Source organism: Oncorhynchus gorbuscha, linkage group LG18 (genome assembly GCF_021184085.1).
Source record: "Oncorhynchus gorbuscha isolate QuinsamMale2020 ecotype Even-year linkage group LG18, OgorEven_v1.0, whole genome shotgun sequence".
Taxonomy (NCBI): Eukaryota; Metazoa; Chordata; class Actinopteri; order Salmoniformes; family Salmonidae; genus Oncorhynchus; species Oncorhynchus gorbuscha.
In genome coordinates this window covers 74455052-74474074 of record NC_060190.1, presented here as the reverse complement: position 1 = coordinate 74474074, position 19023 = coordinate 74455052, and the positions used below count along the sequence as shown (strand labels likewise).

The 19023-nt window shown below is 45.9% G+C and overlaps 1 protein-coding gene across 3 annotated transcripts in view; it reads right to left on the bottom strand.

Moving 5' to 3' along the window:
• The window catches only part of nckap1l (NCK associated protein 1 like), a 61027-nt gene that overhangs the window by 17479 nt on the left and 24525 nt on the right, over positions 1 to 19023 (bottom strand). For all 3 annotated transcript variants that reach the window (XM_046312002.1, XM_046312004.1, XM_046312003.1), the window contains exons 17-21: positions 15667 to 15799; positions 14479 to 14598; positions 13710 to 13849; positions 12480 to 12611; positions 6055 to 6273 (exon numbers count right to left, since the gene is read on the bottom strand). In XM_046312002.1, coding sequence (XP_046167958.1) covers positions 6055 to 6273; positions 12480 to 12611; positions 13710 to 13849; positions 14479 to 14598; positions 15667 to 15799 — 744 coding nt within the window. The remainder of the gene's footprint in view (positions 1 to 6054; positions 6274 to 12479; positions 12612 to 13709; positions 13850 to 14478; positions 14599 to 15666; positions 15800 to 19023) is intronic.

The window sequence follows — 19023 nt, the reverse complement described above, 5'->3', positions numbered from 1 at the left end:
AAACACAACTTTCACTCGAAATGACGAGGACAAACTGGAGACTAGATCTTGAACAGCAGGTGAACAGCAGGTTGCCTCGGGAAGGCACTTGAACCAAACAGACTCAGACACCTGCTCACCACGCAGCATCTGAGGAAAACACGACACGACAGGGCGATACACAAGCACAGCACGGTGAATTCTAGACAAGGAACCGACAGGGCAGAAACGAATAACAAGGAGAGAAATAGGGACTCTAATCAGGGAAAAGGATCGGGAACAGGTGTGGGAAGACTAAATGATTGATTAGGGGAATAGGAACAGCTGGGAGCAGGAACGGAACGATAGAGAGAAGAGAGAGCGGGAGAGTGAGAGAGGGAGGGGGAGAGAGGGGATAGAAAGAGGGAAAGAACCTAATAAGACCAGCAGAGGGAAACGAATAGAAGGAGAAGAACAGGGACAAGGCATGATAATCAATGACAAAACATGACAGTACCCCCCACTCACCGAGCGCCTCCTGGCGCACTCGAGGAGGAATCCTGGCGGCAACGGAGGAAATCATCAATGAGTGAACGGTCCAGCACGTCCCGAGACGGAACCCAACTCCTCTCCTCAGGACCGTAACCCTCCCAATCCACTAAGTATTGGTGACCCCGTCCCCGAGAACGCATGTCTATGATCTTATGTACCTTGTAAATAGGTGCGCTCTCGACAAGGACGGGAGGGGGGGAGGGAAGACGAACGGGAGTGCGAAGAAAGGGCTTGACACAGGAGACATGGAAGACAGGATGGACGCAACGAAGATGTCGCGGAAGAAGCAGTCGCACAGCGACAGGATTGACGACCTGGGAGACACGGAACGGACCAATGAACCGCGGAGTCAACTTACGAGAAGCTGTCGTAAGAGGAAGGTTGCGAGTGGAAAGCCACACTCTCTGGCTGCAACAATACCTTGGACTCTTAATCCTGCGTTTATTGGCGGCTCTCACAGTCTGTGCCCTGTAACGGCAAAGTGCAGACCTCACCCTCCTCCAGGTGCGCTCACAACGTTGGACAAACGCTTGAGCGGAGGGAACGCTGGACTCGGCAAGCTGGGATGAGAACAGAGGAGGCTGGTAACCCAGACTACTCTGAAACGGAGATAACCCGGTAGCAGACGAAGGAAGCGAATTGTGAGCGTATTCTGCCCAGGGGAGCTGTTCTGCCCAAGACGCAGGGTTTCTGAAAGAAAGGCTGCGTAGTATGCGACCAATCGTCTGATTGGCCCTCTCTGCTTGACCGTTAGACTGGGGATGAAACCCGGAAGAGAGACTGACGGACGCACCAATCAAACGACAGAACTCCCTCCAAAACTGTGACGTGAATTGCGGGCCTCTGTCTGAAACGGCGTCTAACGGGAGGCCATGAATTCTGAATACATTCTCGATAATGATTTGTGCCGTCTCCTTAGCGGAAGGAAGTTTAGCGAGGGGAATGAAATGTGCCGCCTTAGAGAACCTATCGACAACCGTAAGAATCACAGTCTTCCCCGCAGACAAAGGCAGACCGGTAATGAAGTCTAGGGCGATGTGAGACCATGGTCGAGAAGGAATGGGGAGCGGTCTGAGACGACCGGCAGGAGGAGAGTTACCCGACTTGGTCTGCGCGCAGTCCGAACAAACAGCCACGAAACGGCGCGTGTCACGCTCCTGAGTCGGCCACCAAAAGCGCTGGCGAATAGACGCAAGAGTGCCTCGAACACCGGGATGACCAGCTAACTTGGCAGAGTGAGCCCACTGAAGAACAGCCAGACGAGTGGAAACAGGAACGAAAGGAGGTTACTAGGACAAGCGCGCGGCGACGCAGTGTGCGTGAGTGCTTGCTTAACCTGTCTTTCAATTCCCCAGACTGTTAACCCGACAACACGCCCATAAGGAAGAATCCCCTCGGGATCAGTAGAAGCCACAGAAGAACTAAACAGACGGGATAAGGCATCAGGCTTGGTGTTCTTGCTACCCGGACGGTAAGAAATCACAAACTCGAAACGAGCGAAAAACAACGCCCAACGAGCTTGACGGGCATTAAGTCGTTTGGCAGAACGGATGTACTCAAGGTTCTTATGGTCTGTCCAAACGACAAAAGGAACGGTCGCCCCCTCCAACCACTGTCGCCATTCGCCTAGGGCTAAGCGGATGGCGAGCAGTTCACGGTTACCCACATCATAGTTGCGCTCAGATGGCGACAGGCGATGAGAAAAATAAGCGCAAGGATGAACCTTATCGTCAGACTGGAAGCGCTGGGATAGAATGGCTCCCACGCCTACCTCTGAAGCGTCAACCTCGACAATGAATTGTCTAGTGACGTCAGGAGTAATGAGGATAGGAGCGGACGTAAAACGTTCTTTTAGAAGATCAAAAGCTCCCTGGGCGGAACCGGACCACTTAAAACACGTCTTGACAGAAGTAAGAGCTGTGAGAGGGGCAGCAACAATGAAACGCCGATAGAAATTAGCGAAACCTAAAAAGCGCTGCAACTCGACACGTGACCTTGGAACGGGCCAATCACTGACAGCTTGGACCTTAGCGGAATCCATCTGAATGCCTTCAGCGGAAATAACGGAACCGAGAAAAGTAACGGAGGAGACATGAAAAGAGCACTTCTCAGCCTTTACGTAGAGACAATTCTCTAAAAGGCGCTGTAGAACACGTCGAACGTGCTGAACATGAATCTCGAGTGACGGAGAAAAAATCAGGATATCGTCAAGATAGACAAAAACAAAGATGTTCAGCATGTCTCTCAGAACATCATTAACTAATGCCTGAAAAACAGCTGGCGCATTGGCGAGACCAAACGGCAGAACCCGGTACTCAAAATGCCCTAACGGAATGTTAAACGCCGTTTTCCACTCGTCCCCCTCTCTGATGCGCACGAGATGGTAAGCGTTACGAAGGTCCAACTTAGTAAAGCACCTGGCTCCCTGCAGAATCTCGAAGGCTGATGACATAAGGGGAAGCGGATAACGATTCTTAACCATTATGTCATTCAGCCCTCGATAATCACGCAGGGGCGCAGAGTACCGTCCTTCTTCTTAACAAAAAGAACCCCGCCCCGGCCGGAGAGGAAGAAGGCACTATGGTACCGGCGTCAAGAGACACAGACAAATAATCCTCGAGAGCCTTACGTTCGGGAGCCGACAGAGAGTATAGTCTACCCCGAGGAGGAGTGGTCCCCGGAAGGAGATCAATACTACAATCATACGACCGGTGAGGAGGAAGGGAGTTGGCTCGGGACCGACTGAAGACCGTGCGCAGATCATGATATTCCTCCGGCACTCCTGTCAAATCGCCAGGTTCCTCCTGAGAAGTAGGGACAGAAGAAACGGGAGGGATGGCAGACATTAAACACTTCACATGACAAGAAACGTTCCAGGATAGGATAGAATTACTAGACCAATTAATAGAAGGATTATGACATACTAGCCAGGGATGACCCAAAACAACAGGTGTAAACGGTGAACGAAAAATCAAAAAAGAAATAGTCTCACTGTGGTTACCAGATACTGTGAGGGTTAAAGGTAGTGTCTCAAATCTGATACTGGGAAGATGACTACCATCTAAGGCGAACATGGGCGTAGGCTTCTCTAACTCTCTGAAAGGAATGTCATGTTTCCGAACCCATGCTTCGTCCATGAAACAACCCTCAGCCCCAGAGTCTATCAAGGCACTACATGTAGCACCCGAACCGGTCCAGCGTAGATGGACCGACAAAGTAGTACAGGATTTTGATGGAGAGACTTGAGTAGTTGCGCTCACCTGTAGCCCTCCGCTTACTGATGAGCTCTGGCTTTTACTGGACATGAATTAACAAAATGTCCAGCAACTCCGCAATAGAGGCACAGGCGGTTGGTGATCCTCCGTTCCCTCTCCTTAGTCGAGATGCGAATCCCTCCCAGCTGCATGGGCTCAGTCTCTGAGCCAGAGGAGGGAGATGGTAGCGATGCGGAGCAGGGAAACACCGTTGATGCGAGCTCTCTTCCACGAGCCCGGTGACGAAGATCTACCCGTCGTTCTATGCGGATGGCGAGAGCAATCAAAGAGTCCACATCTGAAGGAACCTCCCGGGAGAGAATCTCATCCTTATCCACTGCGTGGAGTCCCTCCAGAAAACGAGCGAGCAGCGCCGGCTCGTTCCACTCACTAGAGGCAGCAAGAGTGCGAAACTCAATAGAATAATCCGTTATGGACCGTTCACCTTGGCATAGGGAAGCCAGGGCCCTAGAAGCCTCCCTACCAAAAACTGAACGGTCAAAAACCCGAATCATCTCCTCTTTAAAGTTCTGGTACTTGTTAGAGCAATCAGCCCTTGCCTCCCAGATAGCTGTGCCCCATTCTCGAGCCCGGCCAGTAAGGAGTGAAATGACGTAAGCAACCCGAGCTCTCTCTCTAGAGTATGTGTTGAGTTGGAGAGAGAACACAATCTCACACTGCGTGAGAAAGGAGCGGCACTCAGTGGGCTGCCCGGAGTAGCAAGGTGGGTTATTAACCCTAGGTTCTGGAGGCTCGGCAGGCCAGGAAGTAACAGGTGGCACGAGACGAAGACTCTGGAACTGTCCAGAGAGGTCGGAAACCTGAGCGGCCAGGTTCTCCACGGCATGGCGAGCAGCAGACAATTCCTGCTCGTGTCTGCCGAGCATGGCTCCTTGGATCTCGACGGCAGTGTAACGAGCGTCTGAAGTCGCTGGGTCCATTCCTTGGTCGGTTCCTTCTGTCATGCAGGTGAAAGAGGACCCAAAAGCGACTTGGCGAAAACAGAGTCTTTAATCCAGTAAAGTAAATACAATCAAAAAACACAACTTTCACTCGAAATGACGAGGACAAACTGGAGACTAGATCTTGAACAGCAGGTGAACAGCAGGTTGCCTCGGGAAGGCACTTGAACCAAACAGACTCAGACACCTGCTCACCACGCAGCATCTGAGGAAAACACGACACGACAGGGCGATACACAAGCACAGCACGGTGAATTCTAGACAAGGAACCGACAGGGCAGAAACGAATAACAAGGAGAGAAATAGGGACTCTAATCAGGGAAAAGGATCGGGAACAGGTGTGGGAAGACTAAATGATTGATTAGGGGAATAGGAACAGCTGGGAGCAGGAACGGAACGATAGAGAGAAGAGAGAGCGGGAGAGTGAGAGAGGGAGGGGGAGAGAGAGGGATAGAAAGAGGGAAAGAACCTAATAAGACCAGCAGAGGGAAACGAATAGAAGGAGAAGAACAGGGACAAGGCATGATAATCAATGACAAAACATGACAGAATGAGCGTTACACCGAGGCCTGTACTCTGGAGCGGGATCGATTGGAGGTGGAGGGTCCGTCATGGTCTGGGGCAGTGTGTCACACCATCATCGGTCTGAACTTGTTGTCATTGCAGGCAATCTCAACACTGTGCGTTACAGGGAAGACATCCTCCTCCCTCATGTGGTACCCTTCCTGCAGGCTCATCCTGACATGACCCTCCAGCATGACAATGCCACCAGCCATACTGCTCGTTCTGTGCATGTCTTCCTGCGAGGCAGGAATGTCAGTGTTCTGCCATGGCCAGCGAAGAGCTCGGATCTCAATCCCATTGAGCACGTCTGGGACCTGTTTAATCGGAGGGTGACGGCTAAGGCCTTTCCCACAGAAATGTCCAGTAACTTGCAGGAGCCTTGGTGGAAGAGTGAGGTAACATCTCACAGCAAGAACTGGCAAATCTGGTGCAGTCCATGAGGAGGAGATGCACTGCGGTACTTAATGCAGCTGGTGGCCACACCAGATACTGACTGTTACTTTTGATTTTAACCCCCTTCCTTTGTTCAGGGACACAATATTCAATTTCTGTTAGTCACATGTCTGTGGAACTTGTTCAGTTTATGTCTCAGTTGTTGAGTCTTGTTATGTTTATACAAATATTTTACACATGTTTAGTTTGCTGAATATAAAACCCAGTTGACAGTGAGAGGACGTTTCATTTTTTTGCTGAGTTTATTTCTGGTAATAGTGGGAGTGGGACATGAAATAGTAATTGGAGGACTGCTGCTGGTATCACGTTACCAGTTGGTATACAGCGTGGTGATGGTCTGTCCTCCGTATGAGTCCAGTGGCTGTGTCTGCTGCAGTAGGACATTCTTGACCAGCCTAGTGACGTCCAGACTGAGGTAGCGTGACAGGGTGTGCAGGCTGGCTGTGTAGGCCCGAATCCCGGCCAGGAGGTCAGACGGACGTCCTATTTCCTGGGTGGTCTGGTTGTAATGGGCCATTCTCACGATGATCCTGGAACATTACACACACACACACACACACACACACACACACACACACACACACACACACACACACACACACACACACACACACACACACACACACACACACACACACACACACACACACACACACACACACACACACTAACGTCATGGAATCAGACAGGGCTACATGGCATGGCAGGCTGAATGAATAACAGTCAGGCTCAACGAACCATGTAATGATTATTCTGTCTCTCTCGGTCTCTGTCTCTCTTCAAGGGCTTTATTGGCATGGGAAACATATGTTAACATTGCCAAAGCAAGTGAGGTAGATAATATATAAAAGTGAAATAAACAATCAAAATTAAGAAGTAAACTTTACACTCTCTGTCTCTCTCTGTCCCTCTCCTCAAACCCCCCCTCCCCCTCACCCCCGCGCTATATTTAATTAATTGATCAATTACACTGAAACGGAAGCAGAACAGGTACACAGATCATTATGGTGCATGCTTGGTTCATTTTGAAATAGCAACCTACTGTAGCTAGAATTGTCTGAACTCCTGACCTCTGTAATATATAGTTCAGTAAAGTATCTGCCATGTTGTCATGTTGTATTGCTACCCATGTTGTTGTCATGTTGTGTTGCTACCATGTTGTTGTCATGTTGTGTTGCTACCATGTTGTTGTCATGTTGTGTTGCTACCCATGTTGTTGTCATGTTGTGTTGCTACCATGTTGTTGTCATGTTGTGTTGCTACCATGTTGTTGTCATGTGGTGTTGCTACCATGTTGTTGTCGTCATGTTGTGTTGCTACCATGTTGTTGTCATGTTGTGTTGCTACCATGTTGTTGTCATGTTGTGCTGCTACCATGTTGTTGTCATGTGGTGTTGCTACCATGTTGTTGTCATGTTGTGTTGCTACCATGTTGTTGTCATGTTGTGTTGCTACCATGTTGTTGTCATGTTGTTGTCATGTTGTGTTGCTACCATGTTGTTGTCATGTTGTTGTCATGTTGTGTTGCTACCATGTTGTTGTCATGTTGTGTTGCTACCATGTTGTTGTCATGTTGTGTTGCTACCATGTTGTTGTCATGTTGTGTTGCTACCCGTGTTGTTATCATGTTGTGTTGCTACCCGTGTTGTTGTCATGTTGTGTTGCTACCATGTTGTTGTCATGTTGTGTTGCTACCATGTTGTTGTCATGTTGTGTTGCTACAATGCTGTGTTGTCATGTTGTGTTGCTACAATGCTGTGTTGTCATGCTGTGTTGCTACAATGCTGTGTTGTCATGTTGTGTTGCTACCATGCTGTGTTGTCATGTTGTGTTGCTACCATGTTGTTGTCATGTTGTGTTGCTACCATGTTGTTGTCATGTTGTGTTGCTACCATGTTGTGTTGTCATGTTGTATTGCTACCATGCTGTGTTGTCATGTTGTGTTGCTACCATGCTGTGTTGTCATGTTGTGTTGCTACCATGTTGTTGTCATGTTGTGTTGCTACCATGTTGTTGTCATGTTGTGTTGCTACCATGTTGTTGTCATGTTGTGTTGCTACCATGTTGTGTTGCTACCATGTTGTTGTCATGTTGTGTTGCTACCATGTTGTTGTCATGTTGTGTTGCTACCATGTTGTTGTCATGTTGTGTTGCTACCATGCTGTGTTGTCATGTTGTGTTGCTACCATGCTGTGTTGTCATGTTGTGTTGCTACCATGTTGTTGTTGTCATGTTGTGTTGCTACCATGTTGTGTTACTACCATGTTGTTGTCATGTTGTGTTGCTACCATGTTGTTGTCATGTTGTGTTGCTACCATGTTGTGTTGTCATGTTGTGTTGTCATGTTGCTACCATGCTGTGTTGTCATGTTGTGTTGCTACCATGCTGTGTTGTCATGTTGTGTTGCTACCATGTTGTTGTCATGTTGTGTTGCTACCATGTTGTTGTCATGTTGTGTTGCTACCATGTTGTGTTACTACCATGTTGTTGTCATGTTGTGTTGCTACCATGTTGTTGTCATGTTGTGCTGCTACCATGTTGTTGTCATGTTGTTGCTACCATGTTGTTGTCATGTTGTGTTGCTACCATGTTGTTGTCATGTTGTGTTGCTACCATGTTGTTGTCATGTTGTGTTGCTACCATGTTGTTGTCATGTTGTGCTGCTACCATGTTGTTGTCATGTGGTGTTGCTACCATGTTGTTGTCATGTTGTGTTGCTACCATGTTGTTGTCATGTTGTGTTACTACCATGTTGTTGTCATGTTGTGTTGCTACCATGTTGTTGTCATGTTGTGTTGCTACCATGTTGTTGTCATGTTGTGTTGCTACCATGTTGTGTTACTACCATGTTGTTGTCATGTTGCTACCATGTTGTGTTACTAACATGTTGTTGTCATGTTGTGTTGCTACCATGTTGTTGTCATGTTGTGTTGCTACCATGTTGTTGTCATGTTGTGTTGCTACCATGTTGTTGTCATGTTGTGTTGCTACCATGTTGTTGTCATGTTGTGTTGCTACCATGTTGTTGTCATGTTGTGGTGCTACCATGTTGTTTGCTACCATGTTGTTGTCATTTTGTGTTGCTACCATGTTGTGTTGCTACCATGTTGTGTTGTCATGTTGTGTTGCTACCATGTTGTTGTCATGTTGTGTTGCTACCATGTTGTTGTCATGTTGTGTTGCTACCATGTTGTTGTCATGTTGTGTTGCTACCATGTTGTGTTGCTACCATGTTGTTGTCATGTTGCTACCATGTTGTTGTCATGTGTTGCTACCATGTTGATGTCATGTTGTGTTGCTTCCATGTTGTTTTCATGTTGTGTTGCTACCATGTTGTTGTCATATTGTGTTGCTACCATGTTGTTGTCATGTTGTGTTGCTACCATGTTGTGTTACTAACATGTTGTTGTCATGTTGTGTTGCTACCATGTTGTGTTACTAACATGTTGTTGTCATGTTGTGTTGCTACCATGTTGTTGTTATGTTGTGTTGCTACCATGTTGTTGTCATGTTGTGTTGCTACCATGTTGTTGTCATGTTGTGTTGCTACCATGTTGTTGTCATGTTGTGTTGCTACCATGTTGTTGTCATGTTGTGTTACTACCATGTTGTGTTGCTACCATGTTGTTGTCATGTTGTGTTGCTACCATGTTGTGTTGTCATGTTGTGTTGCTACCATGTTGTTTGTCATGTTGTGTTGCTACCATGCTGTGTTGTCATGTTGTGTTGCTACCATGCTGTGTTGTCATGTTGTGTTGCTACCATGTTGTTGTCATGTTGTGATGCTACCATGTTGTGTTGCTACCATGTTGTTGTCATTTTGTGTTGCTACCATGTTGTTGTCATGTTGTGTTGCTACCATGTTGTTGTCATGTTGTGTTGCTACCCATGTTGTTTCATGTTGTGTTGCTACCCATGTTGTTGTCATGTTGTGTTGCTACCATGTTGTTGTCATGTTGTGTTGCTACCATGTTGTTGTCATGTTGTGTTGCTACCCATGTTGTTGTCATGTTGTGTTGCTACCCATGTTGTTATCACGTTGTGTTGCTACCCATGTTGTTATCACGTTGTGTTGCTACCCATGTTGTTGTCATGTTGTGTTGCTACACGTGTTGTTGTCATGTTGTGTTGCTACCATGTTGTTGTCATGTTGTGTTGCTACCATGTTGTGTTACTACCATGTTGTTGTCATGTTGTGTTGCTACCATGTTGTTGTCATGTTGTGCTGCTACCATGTTGTTGTCATGTTGTTGCTACCATGTTGTTGTCATGTTGTGTTGCTACCATGTTGTTGTCATGTTGTGTTACTACCATGTTGTTGTCATGTTGTGTTGCTACCATGTTGTTGTCATGTTGTGCTGCTACCATGTTGTTGTCATGTTGTTGCTACCATGTTGTTGTCATGTTGTGTTGCTACCATGTTGTTGTCATGTTGTGTTACTACCATGTTGTTGTCATGTTGTGTTGCTACCATGTTGTTGTCATGTTGTTTGTACATGTTGTTGTCATGTTTTGTTGCTACCATGTTGTGTTACTAACATGTTGTTGTCATGTTGTGTTGCTACCATGTTGTTGTCATGTTGTTGCTACCATGTTGTTGTCATGTGTTGCTACCATGTTGTTGTCATGTTGTGTTGCTACCATGTTGTTGTCATGTTGTTGTCATGTTGTGTTACTACCATGTTGTGTTGCTACCATGTTGTTGTCATGTTGTGTTGCTACCATGTTGTGTTGTCATGTTGTGTTGCTACCATGTTGTGTTGTCATGTTGTGTTGCTACCATGCTGTGTTGTCATGTTGTGTTGCTACCATGCTGTGTTGTCATGTTGTGTTGCTACCATGTTGTTGTCATGTTGTGTTGCTACCATGTTGTTGTCATGTTGTGTTGCTACCATGTTGTGTTGCTACCATGTTGTTGTCATTTTGTGTTGCTACCATGTTGTTGTCATGTTGTGTTGCTACCATGTTGTTGTCATGTTGTGTTGCTACCATGTTGTTTTCATGTTGTGTTGCTACCCGTGTTGTTGTCATATTGTGTTGCTACCATGTTGTTGTCATGTTGTGTTGCTACCATGTTGTTGTCATGTTGTGTTGCTACCCATGTTGTTGTCATGTTGTGTTGCTACCCATGTTGTTATCACGTTGTGTTGCTACCCATGTTGTTATCATGTTGTGTTGCTACCATGTTGTTATCACGTTGTGTTGCTACCCATGTTGTTGTCATGTTGTGTTGCTACCATGTTGTTGTCATGTTGTGTTGCTATCATGTTGTTGTCATGTTGTTGTCATGTTGTGTTGCTACCATTGTTGTCATGTTGTCTTACTACCATGTTGTTGTCATGTTGTGTTGCTACCATGTTGTCATGTTGTGCTGCTACCATGTTGTGTTGTCATGTTGTGTTGTCATGTTGTGTTGCTACCCATGTTGTTGTCATGTTGTTGTCATGTTGTGTTGCTACCATGTTGTTGTCATGTTGTTGTCATGTTGTTGTCATGTTGTGTTGCTACCCATGTTGTTGTCATGTTGTGTTGCTACCCATGTTGTTGTCATGTTGTTGTCATGTTGTGTTGCTACCCATGTTGTTGTCATGTTGTGTTGCTACCATGTTGTTGTTATGTTGTGTTGCTACCATGTTGTTGTCATGTTGTGTTGCTACCCGTGTTGTTGTCATGTTGTCTTGCTACCCGTGTTGTTGTCATGTTGTCTTGCTACCCGTGTTGTTGTCATGTTGTCTTGCTACCCGTGTTGTTGTCATGTTGTGTTGCTACCCGTGTTGTTGTCATGTTGTGTTGCTAACAGTGTTGTTGTCATGTTGTGTTGCTAACATGTTGTTGTCATGTTGTTGTCATGTTGTGTTGCTACCATGTTGTTGTCATGTTGTGTTGCTACCATGTTGTTGTCATGTTGTCTTACTATCATGTTGTCTTGCTACCATGTTGTTGTCATGTTGTCTTGCTACCATGTTATGCTGCTACCATGTTGTTGTCATGTTATCTGCTACCATGTTGTCATGTTGTGTTGCTACCATGTTGTCATGCTGTGCTGCTACCATGTTGTTGTTGTGCTGCTACCATGTTGTCATGTTGTGCTGCTACCATGTTGTGTTGTCATGTTGTGTTGTCATGTTGTGTTGTCATGTTGTTGTCATGTTGTGCTGCTACCATGTTGTGTTGTCATGTGTTGCTACCATGTTGTGTTGTCATGTGTTGCTACCATGTTGTCATGTTGTGGTGCTACCATGTTGTCATGTTGTGTTGCTACCATGCTGTGTTGTCATGTGTTGCTACCATGTTGTGTTGTCATGTGTTGCTACCTCGCTATGTTGTTGTCTTAGGTCTCTCTTTGTGTAGTGTTGTCATGTGTTGCTACCTCGCTATGTTGTTGTCTTAGGTCTATCTTCATATAGTGTTGTCTCTCTCGTTGTGATGTATTTTGGCCTATATTTTTTAATCGCAGCCCGTCTCTGCAGGAGGTCATTGTAAATAAGAATTGGTTCTCCACTTGACGCGCCTAGTTAAATACATGTTAAATACAAAGACAAATCTTATTATCTTATCTTATTATTATAAACGGTCTCATGTTTTGCTTAAACAGAGAAATTGAGATTTAGGTGATTTAGGTGATTTTCGGTGATTTAGGTGATTTAGGTGGAGAAGAAGATTTAACCATCCAATATTATAAAGTAATGGATATTAAGACAGAGATCATGTTATAGGCAAAAGGTGCTTGGCCTACTTGGTGAGGCGTGTCTCCAAGTGAGATATGAGGAACTCTGCAGGAGTGACGATGTGGTTGAACACTGTGAAGTCACTGCTCCCACTGAATGAAGAGCACAGCTCAGTCAGAGTCAGATGCAGCTTGTCCATACTGGAAGAGAAAGAGAAAGAGAAAGAGAAAGAGAGAGAGAGAGAGAGACAGAGAGAGACAGAGAGAGACAGAGAGAGACAGAGAGAGACAGAGAGAGACAGAGAGAGACAGAGAGAGACAGAGAGACAGAGAGACAGAGAGACAGAGAGACAGAGAGACAGAGAGACAGAGAGACAGAGAGACAGAGAGACAGAGAGACAGAGAGAGAGAGAGAGAGAGAGAGAGAGAGAGAGAGAGAGAGAGACAGAGAGAGACAGAGAGAGACTGAGAGAGAGAGAGAGAGAGAGAGAGAGAGAGAGAGAGAGAGAGAGAGAGAGAGAGAGAGAGAGAGAGAGAGAGAGAGAGAGAGAGGGAGAGAGAAAGAGAATTAGAGAGAGAGAGAAATTCGACATACCAATTAGGATCTGGCTAAAAATACTTGAAGCAGTTATAGAAACCATTTCCCTTTATGGTTGTGAGGTCTGGGGTCCGCTCACCAACCAAGAATTCACAAAATGGGACAAACACCAAATTGATTCTCTGCAAAAACATCCTCAGTGTACAACATAGAACACCAAATAATGCATGCAGAGCAGAATGAGGCCAATACCCACTAATGATCAAGATCCAGAAAAGAGAAGTTAAATTCTACAACCAACTAAAAGGAAGTGGTTCCCAAACCAAACCTTCCATAACAAAACCATCACCTAACAGAGAGATGAACCTGGACAAGAGTCCCCTAAGCAAGCTGGTCCTGGGGCTCTGTTCACAAACACAAACACACCCCACAGAGCCATACAAATAGGACAGCAAATCAATTAGGCCCAAACAAACAATTTAAAAATATATATAATTACTTGACACATTGGAAAGAATTAAGAAAAAAAAACAGAGCAAACTAGAATGCTATTTGGCCCTAAACAGAGAGTACACAGCGGCAGAATACCTGTCCACTATGACTGACCCAAACTTAAAGAAAGCTTTGACAATGTACAGACTCAGTGAGCATAGCCTTGCTGTTGAGAAAGGACGCAAAATGAGGTGGAAACTGAGCTGCACTTCCTAAATAACATTTAGATTTGAATGGAGGAACAGGGAGGAAGGGTATAGAGCACTGACTTGGTGACGATGGCACGGTCCTTCCTCTGACTCTCTGTTCCAGGTTTCTCTCTCTGCGCGTCTCCTTTTTTCGGCGTCTGTTTCTTCTGCTTCTTATTGCGAGCTGCACTTATGGTCTGGCCACAGTGTTTGGGCAACAGCTAATAGGAAACATGATTAAGATGACCACAGTGAATAAACATTTTCCGTTAAAGCGTATTCTACATTGCATTGTGAGTGACTTTACCTTCGTCTGCTGTACTTCAGCACGTCAGGAGTCTAAATTAAAATAAACTCACAATGTTTTCCACCAGAGAGAAAAACAACACTTTGTCATTACATCATTTCACCTTCCTCAGAGTCATCCTTGGTCTCCAGTCGTCCAACTGGCTACATTAAAGCTACAACCTGGGATTTGTTTTTGTCAATTGCTAAATATCTAGAATTGAAATGACCATTGAACAGTCTCCCAGATCCATTTAGTTTAGTATCTTTATATGGCGTCTGTAGTGACTACAGGAGTGTTATAAATATCATTTAAAAATACTGTCGATTGACTGCATCAGTCTTATAGTTAATTCGTTGTGTGACCTGTACACTTCCCCCAGATTCCTGGTGATCATATCTCACACACACACACCTGGCCATCGAGGTTGCATATCTCTCTCACTCACACACACACACACACACACACACACACACACACACACACACACACACACACACACACACACACACACACACACACACACACACACACACACACACACACACACACACACACACACACCTGGTCATTGAGGTTGCACTGTTCGCTACAGATCTCTAAGATGACAGAGCTGGTCTGTTTGGCAATCTCCTCCAGGAAGGTCACACACAGACGCAGACTCCTCTTCTCAACAGCCTCCGTCTAGACACAGACAAGACAAGACAAGACAAGACACAGACAATATACAAGACACAGCGTTATCCCAACACTAAATCACTGATACTCAGAGAGAGTTTGTATTTGTGTTTCTAAGGTTGATGGAGATGTTTTACTCACTGGTTAAATTATTAGGGCCAGGAGTTTTTCCTGACCATACTTGGAAACACTGGGTCAAACTACACAGAACAGGTTCATGGAAAAACTCCTGGCCCTAATTCTGAAAAATATCAATATCAACCTTGATATTTTTCAGAATTAGGGCCAGTTGTTTTTCTATGAACCTGTTCTGGGTAGTTTATATATATATATATATATATGCAATATAATGCAAATTAATTACTTAAAAATCAAACGATGTGATTTCCTGGATTTTTGTATTAGATTCCGTCTCTCACAGTTGAAGTGTACATATGATAAAAATTACAGACCTCTACATGCTTTGTAAGTGGGAAAACCATCAAAATCAGCAGTGTATCAAATACTTGTTCTCCCCACTGTATGTATGTATGTATGTATGTATGTATGTATGTATGTATGTATGTATGTATGTATGTATGTATGTATGTATGTATGTATGTATGTATGTATGTATGTATGTATGTATGTATGTATGTATGTATGTATGTATGTATGTATGTATGTATGTATGTATGTATGTATGGTGGAATATATATATGTATATATGCTTATGCTTTAACCTATTCCAGTAGTATATGCTTTAACCTATTCCAGTAGTATATGCTTTAACCTATTCCAGTAGTACATGCTTTAACCTATTCCAGTAGTATATGCTTTAACCTATTCCAGTAGTATATGCTTTAACCTATTCCAGTAGTATATGCTTTAACCTATTCCAGTAGTATATGCTTTAACCTATTCCAGTAGTATATGCTTTAACCTATTCCAGTAGTATATGCTTTAACCTATTCCAGTAGTATATGCTTTAACCTATTCCAGTAGTACATGCTTTAACCTATTCCAGTAGTATACGCTTTAACCTATTCCAGTAGCATATAGTAGATTTAGTTCCGATAGTGCCTGGGTACTAACCTCTTCTGGACAGAGCGGATGGACAGCCTGGTTGAAGTGGGAGCAGACCAGAGGGAAAGACATGAGGTAGCGCTGCATAGAAACCTCCTCGCTGCTCTGAGAGAACATCTTCTCAAACACCCGCGGGTAGAAGCTGGATTACGAACACAGTCATATTTCATTAGGAGTGAAGGGTTAACACACACACACACATAACATTTACCAAAAGTATATGGACACCGGCTTGTCAAACATCTCATTCCAAAATCACAGGTTAGTCTATACTTTCCACCAATAACAGCCTCCATTCTTCTGGGAAGGCTTTCCACTAGATGTTGGAACATTGCTACCTACTATAACAGCCTCCACTCTTCTGGGAAGGCTTTCCACTAGATGTTGGAACATTGCTACCTACTATAACAGCCTCCACTCTTCTGGGAAGGCTTTCCACTAGATGTTGGAACATTGCTACCTACTATAACAGCCTCCACTCTTCTGGGAAGGCTTTCCACTAGATGTTGGAACATTGCTACCTACTATAACAGCCTCCACTCTTCTGGGAAGGCTTTCCACTAGATGTTGGAACATTGCTGCTATAACAGCCTCCACTCTTCTAGGAAGGCTTTCCACTAGATGTTGGAACATTGCTGCTATAACAGCCTCCACTCTTCTGGGAAGGCTTTCCACTAGATGTTGGAACATTGCTGCTATAACAGCCTCCACTCTTCTAGGAAGGCTTTCCACTAGATGTTGGAACATTGCTGCTATAACAGCCTCCACTCTTCTGGGAAGGCTTTCCACTAGATGTTGGAACATTGCTGCTATAACAGCCTCCACTCTTCTGGGAAGGCTTTCCACTAGATGTTGGAACATTGCTGCAGGGACTTGCTTCCATTCAGCCAGTGAGGTCGGGAACTGATGTTGGGTGATTAGGCCTGGCTCTCAGTCGGTGTTCCAATTCATCCCAAAGGTGTTCGATGGGGTTGAGGTCAGGGGTCCGTGCAGGCCAGTCAAGTCCACACCGATCTTGACAAACCATTTCTGTATGGACCTCGCTTTTGTCATGTTGAAACAGGAAAGCATTAAGATTTCTCCTCCAACAAACTTTACAGTTGGCACTATGCATCCTGGCGTCCGGTAAACCCAGATTCATCTGTCGGACTGCAAGATGGTGCAGTGTGATTCATCACTCCAGAGAAAGGTTTTCCACAGCTCCAGAGTCCAATGGAGAGGAGCTTTAAACCACTCTAGCCGGTGCTTGGCTTTGCGCAGGGTGATCTTAGTCCATGGAAACCCATTTCATGAAGCTCTCGACAAACAGTTATTGTGCTGACGTTGCTCCCAGAGGTGGCTTGGAAGGCGGTGGTGAGTGTTGCAACCGGGGACAGACCATTTTTAACGCCTTCGCGCCTCAGCACTCGGCGGTCCGGTTCTGTGAGCTTGTGTGGCCTACCACTTCACAGCTGACCTGATCCTAGACATTTCCACTTCACAATAGCAGCACATACAGTTGACCAGGGCAGCTCTAGGAGGGCAGAAATTTGACGAACTGACTTTTTGAAAAGGTGGCATCCTATGATGGTGCCACATTGAAAGTCACTGAGCTCTTCAGCAAGGCCGTTCTACTGCCAGAGTTTGAATACCGGAGAGTGCAAATTTATACACCTGTCAGTAACAGGCTAGGCTGAAATAGTCGCATCCTCCAATTTGAAGGGGTGTCCACATACTTTTGTTAATGAATATAAATGTTATATATACTATTTCTATCTATATATATATATATATAACATTTATGTTCTTGGACATTGAAGACTGTAAAATCCCCAGGTAATGAGCTCAAAGTGATTTTAATTTAGGAAATCTATTCCCAGGTATTTTCATGCATAAACAGAGATGCATGTGTTAACATATCCCAATGTAATCAGCCCGCAGCTGAATGTAAATTGGGGACCCCTGCCATAGACCCCACTGGGGACCCCTGCCATAGACCCTATGCACATTATGTACAGTAGATGATTTGTCTATGCTGTAATATCTTTGACTAGGTCATTGGCAAAGTAGACCTATTGCCATATTGCTTTTATCCAATCACGTCTGATCTACAGAAGTACCAAGGGACGAGGGGGTAGGAGCTAGAGGGGTAGGGTCTAGTGGGGGTAGGAGCTAGAGGGGTAGGGTCTAGTGGGGGTAGGGACTAGAGGGGTAGGAGCTAGAGGGGTAGGGTCTAGTGGGGTAGGAGCTAGAGGGGTAGGGTCTAGTGGGGTAGGGACTAGAGGGGGTAGGAGCTAGAGGGGTAGGGTCTAGTGGGGGTAGGAGCTAGAGGGGTATGGTCTAGTGGGGGTAGGGACTAGAGGGGGTAGGAGCTAGAGGGGTAGGGTCTAGTGGGGGTAGGAGCTAGAGGGGTAGGGTCTAGTGGGGGTAGGAGCTAGAGGGGTAGGGTCTAGTGGGGGTAGGAGCTAGAGGGGTAGGGTCTAGTGGGGTAGGAGCTAGAGGGGTAGGGTCTAGTGGGGGTAGGGACTAGAGGGGGTAGGAGCTAGAGGGGTAGGGTCTAGTGGGGTAGGAGCTAGAGGGGTAGGGTCTAGTGGGGTAGGGACTAGAGGGGGTAGGAGCTAGAGGGGTAGGGTCTAGTGGGGGTAGGAGCTAGAGGGGTATGGTCTAGTGGGGGTAGGGACTAGAGGGGTAGGAGCTAGAGGGGTAGGGTCTAGTGGGGGTAGGAGCTAGAGGGGTAGGGTCTAGTGGGGGTAGGAGCTAGAGGGGTAGGAGCTAGAGGGGTAGGGTCTAGTGGGGGTAGGGACTAGAGGGGGGTAGGAGCTAGAGGGGTAGGAGCTAGAGGGGTAGGGTCTAGTGGGGGTAGGGTTTAGCTAGAGGGGTAGGAGCTAGATGGACTAGGGTAGGGTCTAGTGGGGGGGACTAGGAGCTAGTGGGGGTCTAGTAGGGAGCTAGAGGGGTAGGGTTTAGTGGGGGTAGGCACAAGATGGACTAGGGTTCAGTGAGGGTAGACACTATTGGGGGTAGGGGCTAGAGGGACTTGTGGTGGTAGGGTTTAGTGGGGGTGAGGGCTAGATGGACTTGTGGTGGTAGGGTTTAGTGGGGTGAGGGCTAGATGGACTTGTGGTGGTAGGGTTTAGTGGGGGTAAGGGCTAGATGGACTTGTGGTGGTAGGGTTTAGTGGGGGTGAGGGCTAGATGGACTTGTGGTGGTAGGGTTTAGTGGGGGTGAGGGCTAGATGGACTTGTGGTGGTAGGGTTTAGTGGGGGTAAGGGCTAGAGGGACTTGTGGTGGTAGGGTTTAGTGGGGGTAAGGACTAGATGGACTTGTGGTGGTAGGGTTTAGTGGGGGTAAGGAATAGATGGACTTGTGGTGGTAGGGTTTAGTGGG